The sequence below is a fragment of the Falco cherrug genome, chromosome 12, assembly GCF_023634085.1.
Source record: "Falco cherrug isolate bFalChe1 chromosome 12, bFalChe1.pri, whole genome shotgun sequence".
Taxonomy (NCBI): domain Eukaryota; kingdom Metazoa; phylum Chordata; class Aves; order Falconiformes; family Falconidae; genus Falco; species Falco cherrug.
Window position 1 is genome coordinate 327533 of NC_073708.1, and position 19975 is coordinate 347507.

The window sequence follows — 19975 nt, forward strand, 5'->3', positions numbered from 1 at the left end:
AAACCTGAGCAGTCCATTTACGCCCTGCAGAGTGACAAACAAATCTGTAATTAAGCACACAGCAATTCTGTTCCTCAGTCTCCAAAAGGCAGGATTCCAGCTCAGCTGAAGGTTTTTAAGTTCTAGTCGATGTCTACCAGGAAAATGTCCTACTTTTCCCTGAGACTTGAAAAATGACAGGTGTGCTTGTATGTTCTCTTTTCTCTACTCATGGCCAGTTTTTCTGCCTAGAAACCTTTAACGTTTTCGAGGCACAGACAGCCTTATGCTATCTGTATATGCTACTTAGCCTAATGTGGTTACAGTTCCCCTGGGTGTTCATACCTGCCGTCGGAACACAGAAAAAATACAAATGTGCCTACACATGCCTATACAAACTATGCTTCTTAATGAAGGATTATTGGCGTGGTTTTTTTTAAATCCCGACAGGTAAAATAAACAGTCCTGGATAAAATTACTGGCTTGGTCACAACACTGCTTAATTCTCAGGCTGGTCAGATGTTCTTTGCCTTCTGGGCAACTGAAGAGTTGAGGCAGCTGCTCACAGAACCATACTGCAGGTAACACCATGGTCTACTGAGGAAACAGAGCAGCTCTTACTCTTTGCAATTAATGAGCTAAAGAAAGTGAACTATCAATAATGCAAGACCATATTATTTTTAACATTTCAAACCACCTGAGGATCTTTATCTCTCTATTTTGATTTCAGACAGACCACAAACTATCCTGTACAGGTAATTGTTGATGACACTGTCGTGTGGAAAATGACCCCTCTGTTACCAGTTGCAGGTGCCAAGACCTGGATGTAGCTCATTGCAAGCAACAAGTAAAATCCTTGTTGGCCTGCACAATTTATTGATGTTAAAGGAAAAAAAAAACCCACCACCACTACAACAAGATAAAACAAGACCAAAACCTCACAGAAATCTACAAGAAGAATTAAGAATGTCCACAGTACTTGGTATCTCTAACAGTTAAATACTTAAATGAGCTGATCAAGCTCAAGAAAAGCAAAAACTTGGCATGCCAATTTAAGATCTGGAATCCTTAATAACTTGTTTCTGAATTTTCTGTAACATTACTGAACATCCAAACCTAAGTAGCTAACTAGTTTGCTTACCTGTGATTATAGAAGATTAACAGATCTCGAAAGAGACTGAGAAGCATTTAAAAACAGTATCTGTGCAATTCAAAATGAAAAAGCAGTCCAGTGTGTTGGTGTTGGAAGGCTTAAATGTATGTATCTTAATATCACAGCAAACGATATTGTTTGGATTGAGAAGACTTTTGGCAAGACTTTTCACTCATGAAAGTACCTGAATAATAAGTGGCATGTGATTTTACTCACACTTCTGGGAAGCCTGAGAAAGGAATTTATTTCCTCGCCCCCCCCCCCCCCAATTTTAACAATAGCTGATTATTCTCTGCCTCTTACTCTGGCATCTACCCATTCCAGCCTCTTTCCTGGGAGAGAAATCCCTAAAATCCTGAGAACTTGAAATGGAGATAGGAGGAAATAAAGGTTTACACTTTACACCACCTCCTTTTTTATGTATGTATAAAGCAGGCCCCAATCAGATTAATACATAAAAATGCATACATTATTTAGCTATTTATTTCTATTACATTTGTATTGTTAGCATTAACATTAGAAGCCATCACTGACAGCTTTCAGTGCTATCAAAAGCTTAATGATTCTTTAAAAGCTTTGTACTAAGACACTTAGAATGATTTTTTTGCAGTGTTCAGCTACAAAGCACCTGTGATGCTGCTTATTTGCTGTATGTTGAACAATTTGATCAATCAGCTGCCAGTTGCCTATGTCCAATGCAATTATGATGTGCATCTTCCTGAAAATCCAGTATTTACTTCCATCTCAGATAAAACTAATTTTACTTCAGTGTAACTTTAGAGAAAGTTTCTCATCTCTTTTGTTTTTCAGTCAAAATGCAGATTTCAGATGATACTGGGAAGAACTCAGAATGGTCCACTAACACTATATTTAAAGAGAAAACTGTCATTTTATTCTACAAATAATTTTGCTTGGCAAGCTTCTGGATTCTGGTTGTTCTGTTTACAAATAAGCAGCATGATATAATTGGGGTATGTTTTGTATGAAGGCACACCCAAAAATGTAGCTGTCTGTTCTCTGAATCTGCTCTTAACTTATTCTTGAAGTTACTGATGTAATCTGGAAATAACTGGAAGTAAGTATTGGATATGAGTGCTTTTGAAAAACTAAACAAAAGAAATGATGCAAAACCAGTCTGTCAATGATTTTTAGTGGCATTGGGTAATTCATAGAAATATTACATATGAATGTATTATTCCCTGCCTAATAACATAGTGATTTTGCTGATGCGCAAATCCAGAATTAATCCAACTGTCTTCAAGTACTTTGCATGTTGGATTACAAAAGTTGTAAATTTCTTTGGTACTCAAATGTAGGTTTGGGGTTTTTTCCCGAAAATATTTTCTGTCTGAAAGTGTTTTTTTTCTTGATATATTAAAGTGGTCAGTTTAAATATTAATATTACTAGATAGGGTCATTTTACAAATAAATTTAAAAATCTGTTATAAACACAGGGTGAATCTGAGTTACAGAAGCATTTTCTTAGGAAGCTATCTTGTACATCTTATTTTGATTTGCTATTCTGCTCTTCCTAGTAATTAGCCTGCATTTTTCAGGATTCTGCCTGCAGATTTGCAAGAACCAGTAAGGCGTTGCACTGTTAACTTAGAGCCTGGAAACACATCCTTTGATAAGGTGAAAGTGTTTGGGGAAACTCACTAAAGTGTTTTGTTTGGTTTTAGCTTGTTTTGTCTAATAATAGAACAATTTGAAGCAAGATGTTAAAAGCACTTTGATAAATCATGTATACTATTTGCTTACTTGCACTTTTTTTGTGTTCTCATATATCAGTTTCTTTCTATTTAAATTTCTAAAAAGTGGGTTGTATGTATTTGTCAATATATATGCAGGAATGTATTTGTAGTGTAGAATTTGGTAATATATGTTTTCCTAATTTCAGTTAAAAAAAACCAACAGAAGTAAAGATGTTTGCTCATTCTGTTTGCTTTAGCATCTTTGTTTTCACATTTTTTTAAAATTTAGCACTTTTATTCAGAAGACCATTCAAATATAAAATTAATTTTTCTAATTAATGCTTTAGATCCTTAGGTGCTAAGTGTTTTTTATTGCCAAACAGTTGACTACCACAAACGCTGTAGGTGATGTACTCCCATGTTATCAAATAAATGCTCAAGGTGCAGCTTATAATGCTGAAAAATAGAAAAATAAATTGACCTTGATGAAGTGTGTCTTCTTTTGTCTGTTCCCAGGAAAGTTTATTTCAGGTATTTCTACTGCTGAAATGATTAGAGTTAACAGCTTTTTCCCTCCATTTTATTTTACAGGGTCTCTTCATCTTCCTGATATATGGGGTGTACAACACAGAGGTAAGTCTGCTTGGAGTATCTCAAGGCTGACAGAGTGAATGAGAGAAATGACAGGTTTCTTATCTTGATAACTGAGGGACAAAGTTGGCTTTCCATATGAGTGTCCTACTGCCCTTCATGCTTGGGCTAGCTTATATGCATCCCAGCTTACCATTAAACACAGACACCCTGAAAAAAGGGACAGACTCATTTCTCATAGGTATTGACTAATATTTTACTGCTGCTTTTAAGTTTTTTGAATGCCTGGTCTTTCTTTTAACACTTAGCTAAACCCAACAGTCCTAAACTTTCATAATTTAATTCACAATTTAAAATGAACTGTTAGTTTACATGCTCTTTAAAGAAAACTATTTAAATTATAAAAGGAACAAGTTGTACTTACTTGACTGCAGAATTTTGTTGGGTATAGAAATTGCACTAACTTCCATTTTTTTACATCAACTGGACATTTTCAAGGTTTTAAAGTCTGACCCAAGGCCTGGCAGTACTCAGGCCTATGGAAAGCACCAGATCGCTGCAGGCTGAGCTTGATAAAAATCAGAAGGCATTTATACACCTCCATTACTGCCATAATGTTAATGATGAAAACGAGTGTTATATGTTCAATCCCAGGTTTTTAAGCCAAGGTACCTCAGCACTTTACAACAGAACCTGGAATGCGGCAGTAAACCCCACCAGGGATCGAAAAGGCTCTCGCAGTCAGCGGTTAGAAATGGTGCGGCGTTCCGCCCAGGGTTCATCACAGCCCGGGGCCGTGCCCTACTGACACACCGTGGGAAAGGCCGCCCCACGGTGGGGGCGGCTGGGGTTTCGCTGCAGGGGGCAGGGCCGGAGCCCTCGCCGCGGCAGCGGGGGCGCAACGCGCCGGGTGAAACGCGAACGGCCCGTCCGGGTGGCGGTGCCCACTGCCGGCAGCAGCGCCCTTCGCTCCCAAGTGCCGCCGTCGTTCCGAGCTCCGAGCGGCCGGGGTCACCCGCCCGGCCGGGGAAGCGGGGCCGCCGGGCACGCAGCCGCCTGTGCCGGGCGCTTGGTACGCGCGCTCGTCGGGCCCGCAGCCGCCAGGCTGCACCTGCCGACGCGCCCGGAGCCCAGCCTCTCCCGCAGGGGCGGGGGCGCCGCCCGCCAGGGGCTGTGTCTGGCGTTACCCGCTGCCCGGCCCCTCCCGCGCGGCCGCGCCCCTCGACGGCAGGAGGGGGATGTGGCCGCTGCCCCGCCCGGCAGCGCGGCGCCCGCCGCCGGCGTGCTGGGCACGGCCGCCCGCCCCGCCGAGGCCGCCGCTGGGCGCCGCGCGGGGCTCCCGCGCCCCGGGGCAGTGCGGGCCCGCGCCCCCGGGCGGAGGCGGCGGGCGGCGCTTCGGCCCGGGCCCCCCGACATGGCACCGCCTTCCAGGCGGGCGCGGCGGCGGGCGGGGGCCCGTGGCGCCTGCGCGCTCCGGGGGCTGGTGGCCGGCCCGGGGCCGTACCCAGCGTGCCGCGCGCCGCGCATGTGCGGTGCGGGGCACAGGGGCTGCTAATTCCATTGTGGAGCGGACGCGGCGTTATTTTTAACTGGAGGCGGCGGCGGGAGCCGTAAGTGCAGCCCGGGCCGGGGGCCGCCCGTCGGCGCGGGTGGGGGTGGCGGCGATGCGCCCGGGTGGTGGCTGCCGGGCCGCCGCGGGAGCCAGCCACTGAGCGGGCGCCGCCAGCGAGGCGGCAGCGGTGTTCGGCGGGCGGGCGGCGGGTCCCGCAGCCCCTCTGGGCCGTGCCTCCTTCCCGGCCCGCCTTCCCGGGGGATGAAACTCGGCGGCGGGTTCCTCGGCGGCGGCAAGAGGGCGGCGGCTATGGAGCCCACCTTCCCCCCCGGGATGGTTATGTTCAACCACCGCCTGCCCCCGGTCACCAGCTTCACCCGGGCGGCCGCGCCCCCGCCGGCGGCCCAGCATCCCCCGCAGTGCGTGTTACCTCCGGGCTCCGCCGTCGCTTCCTCCACGGCGGCGGCCGAGCCCCCGGCGCCTCCGCCCCCTCAGGACATGACTTTCAAGAAGGAGCCGGTGGGGGCTTTCCCCTCGGCGCCCGCCCCCGCGCAGCGGAGCCCCTGGGGCTTCCTGCAGTCCTTGGTGAGCATCAAGCAGGAGAAGCCCAGTGAGCAGGACGAGGAGGAGCAGCCGCCGCACCACCACCACCACCACTACGGGGGGCTCTTCGGGGGGGCGGGGGAGGAGCGCCCCCCCGGGCTGGGCAGCGGCGGCGGCGAGGGGGGCGGCCAGAGCGTGATCCAGGACCTCAGCCTTCTCCACCACCTGCACCAGCATCCCCACCGGGACCTGCTCCTGAGCGGCAGGGGCGAGGGCGCCCCCGGGAGCTCGGGCGAGCCAAAGCACGATGCCCAGGTCAAGAAGGTGAAGAGGCCAAAGCCAGAAACTCAGGGAATCAAAGCCAAGCGGAAGCCAAGCGCTTCGTCCAAACCCCCCCTGGTGGGAGATGTGGAAGGTGCCATCGCGTCCCCCAACCAGAAGCCTCATGTCTGCGAGCACTGCAGCGCTGCCTTCAGGAGCTCCTACCACTTGCGCAGACACGTGCTCATCCACACGGGGGAGAGGCCTTTCCAGTGCAGCCAGTGCAGCATGGGCTTCATCCAGAAGTACTTGCTGCAGAGGCACGAGAAGATCCACAGTCGGGAGAAGCCCTTTGGGTGTGACCAGTGCAGCATGAAGTTCATCCAGAAGTACCACATGGAGAGACACAAGAGGACACATAGCGGAGAAAAGCCATACAAATGTGACACTTGTCAGCAGTATTTTTCGAGGACTGATAGACTGTTGAAGCACAGAAGAACGTGTGGTGAAGCCATAGGTAAAGCAGGGGCTGGGATGGAGCCCGGATTGTCAAATAACATGGGTAGCTTGGCTGCATTGTCTCAGGGAAATACAAGTTCCTCAAGGAGAAAAAGCAAAACAAAAAGTACGTCCACTGAAAACAAAGGAAGTAAGTGTAGCAGCAAAGTAACTGAATCTCAAGTTACGAGTAATGTGGCCATACCAAATTATGCAGTTGATATTCCTATCGTGTCTTCCAGCAGTGGTCTAGTTGGCACGGGTGTAGAAGAACTTCAGAAAAAGGTGCCAAAATTGGTCTTGAAAAAAGGAAGCAGGAAACAGGCAGACAAAAGTTACCTTAATTTTATATCACCGCTGCCAGATATTCTGGGGCAAAAACCACTGTCTGGGAAACAGAGTGGCTCGCTAGGCCTAGTAGCCAACACCGGTGTAGAAACCATTGGCCTTCTCCAAAGTACAGGTGGTAAAACAGGTCAAATAAGTAGCAATTACGATGATGCCATGCAGTTTTCAAAGAAAAGAAGATACTTGCAAACTGCAAGCAGTAACAGTGCCTTTTCAGTTAATGTCGGACACATGACTTCCCAGCAGTCCGTCATCCAGTCTGCAGGTATTAGTGTTATGGATAACGAAGCTCCATTGTCTCTTATTGATTCAGCATCTTTAAATAGTGAAATAAAGTCTTGCCACGACAAGTCTGGTATTCCTGATGAAGTTTTACAGAGCCTTTTGGACCAGTACTCTCACAAATCGGAAGGCCAGAAAGAAGATCCTTTCAGTATAACTGAACAGCGTGTGGACTTGCACACCTCAGGTGAACATTCAGAGATGGTTCAGGAAGAAAACTTGAGCCCTAACTCTCAAACAGTTTCAAACGATAAGGCAAGCATGTTGCAAGAATACTCCAAATACCTCCAACAAGCTTTTGAAAGAACAACCAATAGTACTGGTTTTGCTTTTGGACCCAGTTTTCAATTTGTTAGCTTGTCTTCAAGTCTGCATAACCACACTCTGTTCCAAGACAAACAGATATACACTACATCTCCACTTGAGTGTGGCTTCAGCCAATCTGTTACCTCAGTATTGCCAACTGCGTTGCCAAAACCTCCGTTTGGGATGTTGCTTGGATCTCAACCAGGCTTTTATTTGTCTGCTTTGGAGGCTACGCATCAACAGTTGACTCCTTCTCAAGAGCTGGATGATCTCATTGACCCGCAGAAAAACTTGGAGACTTCATCCAACTACCAGTCAACATCTCAGAAACTGACTGGCCAGAAGGAACAGAAAAACTTAGAATCCTCAACAAGCTTTCAGATCCCGTCTCAGGAGTTAGCTAGCCAGATAGATCCTCAGAAGGACATAGAGCCTAGAGCAACCTACCAGATCGAGAACTTTGCACAAGCGTTTGGTTCTCAGTTTAAGTCGGGCAGCAGGGTGCCAATGACTTTTGTCACTAACTCTAATGGAGAAGTGGACCATAGAGTAAGGACTTCAGTGTCAGATTTCTCAGGGTATACAAATATGATGTCTGATGTAAGTGAGCCATGTAGTACACGAGTAAAAACCCCAACCAGCCAGAGTTACAGGTAAGGTCCTGACTGTGACCAGGCTGTGGGGTCTTCTTAATGTAATTTTGTTTTGTTTTGACAACACTGCCATTGGAATGTTTCTACATGGTCCTGTTAAGAATAATGTAACATGCCCTTTCAATGCAACTTTTCATACTTAGTTTTATTTTGTTAGTGTGATTTTTTGTTTTTTTAGATTTGTTTATTATGGTTTTTAATCAAAAATCAATAGATTAAAATAGTGTTTTTGTTCAAGTGACAATGTTTAGCAATCAAATTTACATTATATAGATTGTCAGGGAATAGCCCAAAAGTTTAAAATGCAAAAAATTAACTTTGTTCCTAGGACTAAGGTTTATTCTAATTGCTTTACTCTCAGGAAAGTGTAATGAAGCATGGGAATTCTATGCACCACTAGTGTATTGGAACTTCCAATTTACAGATAGTGACGAATATATCTCAGCATTTTGAGGAAGGGATCTATGACATTTCAAATTGCTGTTTTTTAATATCTGGGCTGATCTGAAAGAATTTTGCTACCTAAATCTCATTGTTTTTAAAATACTCCTGTTCTTCCAGGTGATGCTCATTCCAGGCAGGTGGAGCAAGTATTCTTGGGTCCGTACAAAGAGCCCAGAATGGTAGCTTTAATATAAACAATAATATCCCCAGAACTCCTGTGTAAGACTGTAATTCCGTAAAGAGATTCTGTTGACACAGACAGTGAGAACAAAAACGTGTGTGTCTGGTTCATGTCATTAGAACCCTAACTTGAAACTACAGTCATAATCCAGATAGGCTTTTGGGATACATTATTTATTATAGGTGGTTCAAACAAAGTCCTCTTGCTCTTCCCCTTCTCTTTTTTTCCATGTTCTTTTAGTGTATAAGGTTCCCTTCCTTTTGTTGTGCTCCCAGTTCCTCTGGACTTGATATTGGGTTGTTGTCCCTGTCCCTGCCCTCCCCCCCCCCTTAATTTACACCTTTTCTTCCCTACTCACTCTCTCACCCCAACTTAATAGTTAGCATTTTAAAAGATTTACATTCCAGAAAGTGCGTATCTTCTTACGTACTTTCTGATGTCTTATGACATCAGATGATTAACAGTAAACACCCACATGTTTTAGAATTATGTCAAGGTTTCCATGTATGATAAGAAATAATATGCACCCACTTGTGCATACTAAGGCCCCTGTCCTGCATGAGGATCAGCTAACATGGACCCCTGTGCCCAGAGGTACACCTGTGGTGTCACTGGAGCCCTGTACAGCTGCAGGGGTTTGCAGCAGCTTGTCGTTGCAGGCTTTGAGGGCCTAAGGCTGCAATTCCATCAAAGGCTTCTGGTGATGACATGGACTACAAAAGTAGAACTTGAGTGGCTTGTTAATATCAACAGAACTTTTCATTGGAATTATTGCCTTACTTTATGTATATTTTGTGGTACATTATTTATTATATGTGAATCCTGATTAATGCCTGTGGAGCCACGGAAACCTGCTAGAAATACTGGTGGCCATTCAAAGCTGCTGAAAGGCAGTGGCACTGCTCTAAACCACTTTTTGCAAATGTATTTTTTGATTAGTTTTTTAATGTAATTTTGGTGATGTTTATGCTGATGGTTTTTTATGTACTCTTGGTGATGTTTCAGTCTTATGTACTTTTCTGGTGTCAGGAAAGTACCAGTGGTTGTTTGCAGTCTTATTGTGTAATCAGCCTATTACAGGCTTCCATGTATAATAAAGTTATTAACATTGTGCAAGTGTAAAACACTTCTGTCATGAAAGTGGTGTATTATTAAATGAATTGTTACAAAAATCCTGGGTAATTTCTCCTGTTGTCCCTGACCACTAAAAATGGAAACCTGAGCCCACTTGTAATCTCTTTTACTAGGTAAACTACCTTCCCCCCCTGCCCCCACCTTACTAGCCTAGAGTTTGTTCTCATAGAATCCATGTAACTCCATTAACTTTTTTCTTTATACTTGATTATGTATGTCGCCCTATTTCAGTTTAAATAAGCAAACAACGGTGCTCTGAAAGCAGAACCCAGCCTGTTACCAGGGATGGAATAGTCCTTAATCACTGTGGTGGCTTTTTCAGTACCTTTTGTTTTGCAGAGGTTATGATTTACATTCTTTATTGTGTGTAGTAGAAGTTGCATATGTATTGTTCTGGCTGTTTGCTTTAACTTAATACTAATAAAACCCATTATTCACAAAATCATAAAATATATGACTTCTATTATCCAGTCACACTTTTGAGAGCCTATTAAGGAAATGTTATAAGGTTAAGTTTTGAGAAGAAATAGTGTAACTCACCGGCATGTTTTCAGCTTTTTTGTCTGTCTTCAGTTTCTTTTTGGGTCAGATATCTGAATGCGCTATTTTAGAAATCGGGGTTCTGTCTCATACCTTTAGGTTCCAAGGCAAAACCTAACACATTTCCTTTAAGTTAAAATGTTCGTACAACCTAAACTTTTTTAATCTGTGTCTTTTTGTATATGGTTTTGGTTAAAAATATATAAAATGCATATTGTTAACTTCAAAGATGTTTTGTAATTTTTGGAAATCCAGAATGATGCATATAATACAATTTTGTTCAAAGTAAAGATTTTAGAAAGTCCTCTTCCTCTATCTTTTTGTTGGTTTGTTGGTTTGTTGGTTTGTTTGTTTGGGTTTTGTTGTTTTAGTTTTTTTCCTTCCTGCTCTTAACTACTGCATTGTAAGGAAAGCCTAGTAAAAACACTGTTATAGCACAATGTTTAAAAGCATTATAGGTAATGTGAAGATAGTTTGTGGACTTCCTTAATCTGTATTCAATTTTGCATGTGAATATAAGAGTAGCAGTGCTGAAAATCTGAAAATGGTTGAAAAGTAGAGTATTGAAGAACAGAAGACATCAGCTTGAATCAAGGCAATAAACGGACAAAAGAAAAAGTCATTGACATGCGGAAAGGCAAATAAGGATGAAACCTTTCCAAAGTAAATATGAAATATGCTAATTTTTTAATATTCAGAACATTATTAGGAATCACTGAGGAGAAAATCTGAGGGAGGAAATGACTGGAATTCTGTATGTTCTTTCCACAGTTTACCAGTAATTCAAAAATGTTTCTAAATAGAACACAACTAGACCTTTTCCTACTTTAATACGGAGTTTTTATTTAAATCGTGAAGGTTAAGGATATGGTAAAATGCACAGAAATCATGATATGGTTTGTCTGCTAGATGTTAGAAGGAACTACATAGCAAGTAGTCGTAACCCACATGGACTAAAGCATTATTTAGGAATGTGGCAGAGAGAGAAGGAGAAAGGAAAGCAAAATGTCCCTTCAGTTTCTTTTTCCACTAGTTCTTGGTTTAGTTTGTTGTTGTTTTTAAAGGAATTAAAGGTGGGGAATGATAACCTGTGTCCTATCACTAACAGGAGTGTTAAGAAGAATTGATATACAAGATTGACAGAAAATTGTACATGAACTTACGCTTCTTATTATAGTAGCTCATGTATTTTTGCTTTGGAACAAGTGCATTATGGTACCCTGAGTTGTGGATGTGTCTGTATGCCCCAAGCCACTAGCAGTGCCTGTCTGGTCTGCCTGCTGGTGTTCTAGAAGAGCTGACTAAAATTTGTAGTAATTCCTGAATTATTTAAATTGGACACAGACTTGTGGGTATTGGGTGAAATTTTAGAGTAAGAAATAGGTGAAATGAAAGGGGGATGGAAACAAAGTGAAAATATGATGGAAAAGGCCTAAAAATATGTTGGTGCAAAGGGAGATCACAATTTCAGGTTTATGGACTGCTGATGAAGAAAAACTGTGTGGTGCCTTGTGGAGATCTTGAGAAGATACTGGAAAAATTCAATGTATTCCATTAGTTTTATGTTGTTTCAATTGTTTTTTCTCCCCTGACACTCCCCCCCCCCCCCCCCCCCAGTATTATATGCATGAAAAAAACGTATTTGTCTGAATGATGCTTCTGTTTTTTCCCCCCGCTAACTAGAAATCAGTGTTCAGGTGAAGTTGCAAGTGTGACTGTGGAAACGTTTGTTATACCTGAGAAGATAACTCTGAGAATGTCGTAAGTCACTACCTCACTGTTTTCATTGTATGTGTCACTTTGGAATGGAAGACAGTGTTTTCAGCTCCTGCTGACTACCAGCTTTAACCATTTGGGCTGGAATTTTCCAGGCTTTGTCTGTCTCATACTCCGCACATTATCTTTCACTGGGAAACTTCTGCAAAACTTGCTCATGTATTTCCTAAAATAAGATTAAGGAAGAAAACTTTCAGGTTCCACTGGCATTTCATCCCGTGCTGTTTTAGAAACAAATCAGAATCATCGCCCTGCAAGCTAGGACTTTAGACTAGGTTGATGGGTATCCCATGTTTAAAACCTGATAGTTTGGTGGCTCTGTCTTCACAGATGACCCCTCCAGGATAACGGATCTGGCTTACATAATTGTTTGGTATGTTAGTCCAAGTGGTAATTTCTTCTAATGTGTCCTATATGGAGGAATATGCTGCATATTCTTAAACTCAAATTTGTTTTCTGGCTTCTTGTATAGACCGTAAAGGTCTTTACTTTCAGTAGTCCTCTAAGGTGATTTTTGTGCAATTTTTTGGTGGTTTGGTTTGGTTTTTTTTTGGTGTACAAATACTTAAGAAAATAATGTAAAGTATTGTGCACAGCATTTGGAACACAGTATATATACCCTGTCTACCAACTGAACAGCTGAACAGAAAGTGCCGTACACTTTGTTATCTATGTTGTTTGAAATGTTTTTCTTGTGTCCCCTTTTTTACTTCCAGTTAAAACCCAGATTTATCTCAGTGTTGTTTGTTTTCTCACAGACAGTAATGTCTGGCTACATTACAAAAGAAAATACATTAATTTTTTTCCATATCCTTAGACTAATTCTCTAATCTTGGGGTTTTATAGATACTGATGCAAAAAATTTATTTTTGGATGCTCAGTTTCACTTTGATACCTATGACCTGGAGGGATAAATAGTGGAATTTCATCTCTTTGATAGAAGTTGAGTTCCTTGATATAAGACTCCTGTGTCTGTGTGGAGAGAAATTGAGGAATAGTTACCAGCTTAGTAAATGTGGAATGGCTGATTGTCTAGAATTGAGTAGAAGCTGTGGGGCAGTCATGGAGTCATGGGGTAATTTAATTATCTAAGGTGACATTCAGGAGCCTTCAATCACTAGGTTGTCTTCCCTTTTCTTGTGTTCACTGTAAATCTGGCATAAGTGAAACCAGGTTCTGCATGTAGTAGCCTCATTAAGCATAGTTCTGCTTCCTTCTCTGAGTGTTGCCATCCTATTCATTGTGGATACAAACAGCAAGGCATGTTGCTTGGAAAAAACACTGTGTCATCACGTTACCAGTCTGTCATAATGCACGTACAAGATGGGGTGAATTGAGGATTAAAAAGAAGATTTAGTTCTGGCATTTTTTCAATTCACAATGCTTGATTCATAATCACAATATTAATTACATTTTTTAATATAGCATATTACTATATTTTCATATGGAGACTTTTCAGAATTTTGTTTTTATTAAGTTTCCAGTGGATTTGGTAATTTTAAACCCAAGGCCATCCTTAGTAATGGTATGATGCTACACTAGAAAGCTGCCTGGGGACTTGGTCTAAGATTTATAATGAGGATATATATATAGATGTATAATAAAACATCTTGCATGTTTTGCTGAGGTGCTTTAGATTATGGTGGGTAAAATATGCCTATGGATCTTCTGATGTCTTAAACAAAAGGAATCTCTAGAATGAAAAACACATTATCTTAGAAAGTACTTCCTAATCTGGAGAACAAGACTAATAAGGATTAGTTTATGCAGCTGAAGAGGGCATTTATATTGTCTTAGCTCTCTGCTTGGAATTTGACCAGGTTGGTGATGATGCATTTACTCTGGAAGCTCATGGCCCCATCATGTCTCAAGGGGCAGTAGGCAGTCACGCAGTCTTGGTAGGGAGGAGGTGGCCTTCGTTTTGGGCTGTGGTCACTGGTTTGGAAGTGTGAGAGAGATACAGTGCAGCAAGTTCCATCCCTTAGAGCACAGAGGGGTTTTTTTGAAGACCTGCCAATTCCAAGTATTCATTGACTTTGTGAAAATGAAATGTAGATATCTGCCAAATTTCTGCTATCTGGGGTCTGGCCAGCTTTAGTCCAGAGGGTTATTCAACAGTAATCAATGGAAATGTGTCACTAAAAATACTCAACCTGTTCATCCTAAGAAATTTGTCAGCCTTAGAAAGCCAGGTCAAATTATATCACGGAGCAGTTCATGTACTTGGTCTATCAAGCCCTATAACTGAACATGCATACTTGGTGATCTTAGGGTATAGTTAAATCTGTATGAAATGTGTAGATGATCAAAAAGTTTTATTTCCTGAGCATTCTTAATTAAAACTTCTTTCCAGGTTTACTTCTTGAATAGTCATTTAATATTAGCCTGAGGAGGTCAAGGTTAAACCAATTACTTTTCTCAAGGTATTGGAACTTGGATTTTTTGAGAGGTTGCAATAATTTTTGTGTAGGTACAATAAATTTGATTGATTGTTTTGGAGTTTAGAGAGGCACTTCAGAGTAAAAATTTTATATTTTGTTTTACGTGGTTCTGGAAGTCATATTTCACACATCTTAAGAGCAGATGGCAAATGGGATGAGACTGCTGGTAGCTAAACCCAGCAGTTTTTACTATTTTTAACACTGTATTCTGGTGCTTGCTTGTTTTGTTCTTCTCACAGTGAAGCTAAATTAAAACCTCTGAGAAAGAGGTCCCTCTAATATAGCATAATGAAGTCTTTAAATGGGTACAGTTGTAGGTCACCATGAATAGGAATGCAGTGACCTTTGTCTTGACAATGAAGCTGACACAAGCTTCTCAAAGAGCTGCTCCCTTTTTTTATTATTGCGCTGCCAGACAGGACACAAATAGAACAGGGGATCCCCCTTCTCCCATCAGTGAACAAAATCAAAAGATTAGAAAATGTATTGTAAATTGTCACTTTGCAAAATCTAGAAATAACATGGAGTTCTTCCTCAATATAGGTATTGTTACAGGACTGGTATGTGGCAAGAACTTGGGAAAAGAAGGAAAGTAGAGGGGCTATGACTGGTAAAGGGCCTTCTGGTTTCTTAAGATACTCTGTAATAGTCTGTTTTGATTTTTGGATACACAGCAGTGAGGCATTCAAAATTACCAGTAGCTTCTTACAATTTTGAATCTAGAGAAATCAAAATCTTCATGTCATTAATTTTGCAGTTACTTTTACGTGTATCTGCAGGTTCGTAATGCACTGTGTTGAAATATAGGAAGGCTCAAATTTCTTGGTGGCCTGTATAAAAAAGTAAAGCATTTTGCAGAAAGCACGTAAATGTGGCTGTTTCCTAATGGGGAGAGCCTGTTGCTCCATCCAACTTTAGCGGAGGTTTTGAAACTGCAGTGCTCAGCAATTTTCTTTAGCCATAGAGAATCATCTGTCACTCTTAAATAATGGCACTACCTGCTAGTTTAGGACTTTCTCAAGGTTTCAGCAATGTCGATCTGAATTGTGCTGCTGCTCTTGTAGAGGAGAGGCCTGTGTAGCAGAGCAAAGTCTAAAGTGTGCAGTGAAGGTAATGAGTGGAGTTTTGTTCTTTTTTGTAAGAAGTCTGATCCATAGGAGTGTTCCTCTTACGATCGGATAATTTTTTATTACTATTTTTTAGGCTGTAAAAGGTAAAAATAAATTCTTGGACTTTTTTCTTTTTCTTTTTTTCTTTTTTTCTTTTTTTCTTTCTTTTTTCTTTTTCTTTTCTTTTTTTTTTTTTTTTTTTAAGCCAAGGACCTGACTACACGTTATTTTGAAGAGCAGGTTGTTTCTGTAGTGATGGTGGATGCTACTCCCGTAAGGGTATAGCCTGGGTGAGCACCTGAATCAGGTACTTTGATTGGGAGTGTGCCTCTTTGAGAATATGCTTCATCAAAAGGGTGGTTGTTTAAAAAAAAAGAAAATGTAAGTTTAGAGTATGCACATGTTTCAGAGCTATGTAAACTGAAGGAGTGAAACAGCAGTTACCATATAATATTTTAAGTCTTTAGAACATATTCCAGGAAAACAATATGCTAATACTTTATAAATAGATCTAGTAGACAGTGAGAAGTGACTTTAAAATGTGAAGGTCAAAAGGTTTGTGGAACAGCACATTAATAGTGGAATGATGAAGTTAACTTGTTCTTCTCTGCAAACAAGAAGACTTACCCATAAAAGCTAACTTTATAAGCTATGACCTGACTAATTTGATACCAGAGCCTTTTATTTTTGCAACTTCATTTCAAATTCTGAGGGATAGAAAGCGGAAAGAATGATTTTATTTTTTCCACAGGAAAAAGTGTGCCAAGGAGTGAAGAGCAAGTGCCATACAGTTCTTGGATGTGCTAGCAAAGTTACGGCAAACCAATGGTTTCTACTTTTTTACGTTAATGTGCTAATACGAAACAAAAACTACAAGCTGCCATAGCTAACATTTAGCAGGCTGAAGAAGTAGGCTGATGGGAATCTCATGAAGTTCAGCAAAGTGAAATGCTCAGTCCTGGATCTGGGGAGGTACAACCTTATGCGTCGGTATATCCTGGGGGCCAGCTGGCTGGAAAACGGCTTTGCTGAGAAGGACTTTTGGGGTCCTGGATGACAACAAGCTGACCGACAGCCAGCAATGTGCCCTTGTGGCAAAAAAGGCTGACAGTATCCTGGGATGCATCAGGAGGAGCGTTGCCAGTGCTTGAGTAAGGTGTTCTTCTAATTTGCTCGGCACTGGTGGGTACTGGGCTCCCCAGTACAAGAGACGGACATTCTGGGATGAGTCCAGCACAGTGCTGCAAAGATAATTAGGGACCTGAAGCCTCTTTTGTGTTAGGAGAGGCTGAGGGAGCTGGGAGTGTTCCATCTGCACAAGACAAGGCTCAGGGGATCTCATCCATGTGCACAAATAACTAATGGGAAAGAATGAAGACGGGGGAGCCAGATTCTTTGTGGTTGTGCCCACTGACAGGACAAGAGGCAATCAGTGGGCACAAATTAAACACATAAAATTCCACCTGAGCACAAGAAAACACTTTCTTACCAAGAGGGTTGTCAAACACAGGAAGAAGTTGCCAGAGAGGCTGTGAAGTTTCCCGTCTGTGGAGATACTTAGAGCCGACTGGACATGGTCCTGGACCCTGCTGTAGCTGACATGGCTTGAGCAGAGGATTTGGATGAGATGACCTCAAGAGCTCCTTCCCAGTGTCAACACTTCTGTGATTCTCTGTGGTTCTGTTTGATCGTTGCTCTGTGCCAAATAGCAATGGCAGAGTTTATGCTGAGGAGACTGTATTTGTCTCTAGGAGGTAGCACTGTGGAGTGTCTGAAAATGCATTGTTTAATGAAATAAATGGGCTAGAGAATTCAAGATGTTGTTGGAAATCCTATCACTATGCAGTGTTAAGCAGTTAATGTTGTTTCAGATGTCTAGCTTGGACAACTGAGTCTGCTTTAACGTGCAGACGTTTTCCATGACAAGTCTTCCTTAGTCTTTTATTAAAGATTTAAGAAGAAAAGACAGTGAAAGCATTTTGAAATAAAATCCTTTTTGCTTCTTGATATTTTAGTAACTTTCCCTCTTTCCTTTCATGTTAACTGTAGAAGGCTACCATAAGAAAACATCTAGCTGACACTCATGTACACCATTTGGGAGATGGTAATTGTTTTTTTCCTCTTGCCCCTCAAAGTTAGCTTGAATGGCCTGGCTTGAAGCTGCTCTCATTCAGAGCTCATGCAGGAGAGAAGAAAAAAGCAGAGCAGGGAGGGAGATTGCAGCTTCTGGTTTTGGTTCAGACTTTAACTTGAAATCTTTCTGCTGGAGAAAGGCAGGCACAGAGCATTATCTTATCAGTCTGTTGATAAGCTGTAACAGCATTAGGCTGTTTCAAGCACTGCTGTTAGCTGTTGTTCTGGTCACGGGCTTGATTGTTGCAAAAGTCTGCAGATTATCTTGACTGGTTGAGCCAGATTTTTTTTTTTAAAACAGCAAAAAATTATTGAAAATGGTGGGGATTAAAATGTACATAGTGAACAGATAACAGCAGGAACATAAGTTTTGTATTCCAAATGTTTTTCAAGGCTTAATCAAAGCTGGATTTATTATGGTGATGTAATTTGGGTCTTCTTTGGTGGGTTTAGTCTGGCTGTTTCTCGGGATCAGGGCAGCAATGCTAAATGACGCTGCAGTGAATCCTGGGTTTGCCCTTCCCATTATTTTTGCTAATGGGAAGTTTCATACTTTTGGACATCTGTTGTAGGACTAGATTTAAGTAATGACTTTTAACAGAGGTCAGCATTTTTCTGGCATACCAGAAATAGGCCTTTCATTTCTGTGCCCTACGCTTCTTTTGTTTGTTAGACTTGATTTCATCACAGTCCTTGGGTTTTATCAGTGGGTGGTGTTTGGACTAACTCAATATTTCCATCTTCATCTTTTCTGGCTTCTATAAACAGTGAGTCTTTACTGGTTTATGCCTACAGATATATTTTTCATGCTTTTAAACCCTCTTCAGTGCATACTCTGTGTGTATTTAGTTTGTCAAGTATACATAGTGTAAATGCAGTAAAAATTTCTGTGAAAATCCCTGGTTCTCTGAGATGTTCCAATAGAAAGATGTTGTATTTTCTAAAGGGTAGGTACTGGACTAATGTTCCACTAAATTGGTAAAGGATACTGTCCTCTTTGAGATGGAAAGCCATGTTATTGCTGAATACTGTGATTATTGATGAAACTTTTTTGCTCCGATAATGCGGAAGGCCAACTCTTTATTCATGTGTCAGCCTGTGGTTATTGAATTTAGGGAGTTTGTCAGAAAAATATTTAACAACTAGCCTCAGGACAAATTTATGGCTTTAAGTTGTAATCTTGATGTTCTTGTACAGGTTTTTGGTGTATGTTTTTCCTTCCCTGCTCCCCCCCCCCCCCCCCCCCCCCCGTCTTTTTTTTTGAGCTAGCAAGCTGAGAAAACAGGCAAAATTCCATAATGTGGACTTCTATGCATGTTCTTCTAATTCAGCAGTGGGTCTGAAGCCCTTGGATGACAAGGACCATTGTCATTTCATGTAACTGATGATAGTAGCTGGTTGTGATGCTCCATGAAACAGGACCAGTGGAGAAAACATCTTTGCTATTTGTTTTCATGGGTGGATGCTGATATCTTAATATTATGGTGTACTTGGTTATTCTCATCTTCAGTGTGGTCCAGGAAGCAGTAACTCCAGCAGATGGACTTTTACTTGTTATCTGAAACTTGACCCTTGTTTCTTCTACCTTGTTTCTAATGCAGTTCTTAACTCAGTAGCAAACACCATAGTCTTCTCATTCAGATCTCCCTGCTCTACAAGTCTTTGCCTCTCTGTTCTCTTGGCTCCCACTTTGCTAGTTCCATCATCTTTTATGTGTACCCTTCTTCTGTCCTAGTCTTCTGTTCCTGTGTTCCTTGCCTGACCAGTTTCTGCATCCAGCTACATGTTCTCTTCTTCCCTCCTGTTCCAGTTTACCAGACTCCTTGTCCCTATGTGCTGTTTCCTTTTGTCTGTGTATAGATTTTATTTTTTCTGCAGAGGATTCATATTTGCTTGCAACCTGGACGTCTTACTGCTGTCACAATACAAAGCCATTGTAACTAGCCTTTACATGGATAGTTTGGTTTTACTCCTCTTGGCAGGGCAGGAGGTATGTATTCTAGCATACTGGAGGAAGAGAGCCAACAACAGTTTTTCAGACATATATCTTACGTGGATGAATTTAGGTAGATTTTCTTGAAAATAAGCAGCAGTGTACCCCTGATGCAAAGGATACATTCCTATTGAAACTCAGTTATCTTTGAGAGTACCAGAGATTTACAGATAAAAAGTTCCCCCCACCCCATAGTTAAGACAATGTATTTTTCATTCGCATCCTTCTTAGAAGTGAGCAGGGTTTTCTGCATAAACACTGTATATATTTATTTTCATGTGCGTGTGTGCTCAGAAAGCATCTGACAGTGTCAAATATGGTTGATGGAAATGTCAGCCTGAGTAATCAACTTTGAAACCACGAG

At 41.8% G+C, this 19975-nt stretch overlaps 1 protein-coding gene across 1 annotated transcript; it reads left to right on the forward strand.

The window, feature by feature from the left end:
- The first annotated feature begins 4733 nt into the window (after positions 1 to 4733).
- ZNF281 (zinc finger protein 281) lies at positions 4734 to 10474 on the forward strand. Its single transcript, XM_005440105.4, has one exon. The coding sequence runs from the start codon at positions 5231 to 5233 to the stop codon at positions 7862 to 7864; it is 2634 nt and encodes an 877-aa protein (XP_005440162.3). The 5' UTR covers positions 4734 to 5230; the 3' UTR covers positions 7865 to 10474.
- The last annotated feature ends 9501 nt before the right edge of the window (positions 10475 to 19975 follow it).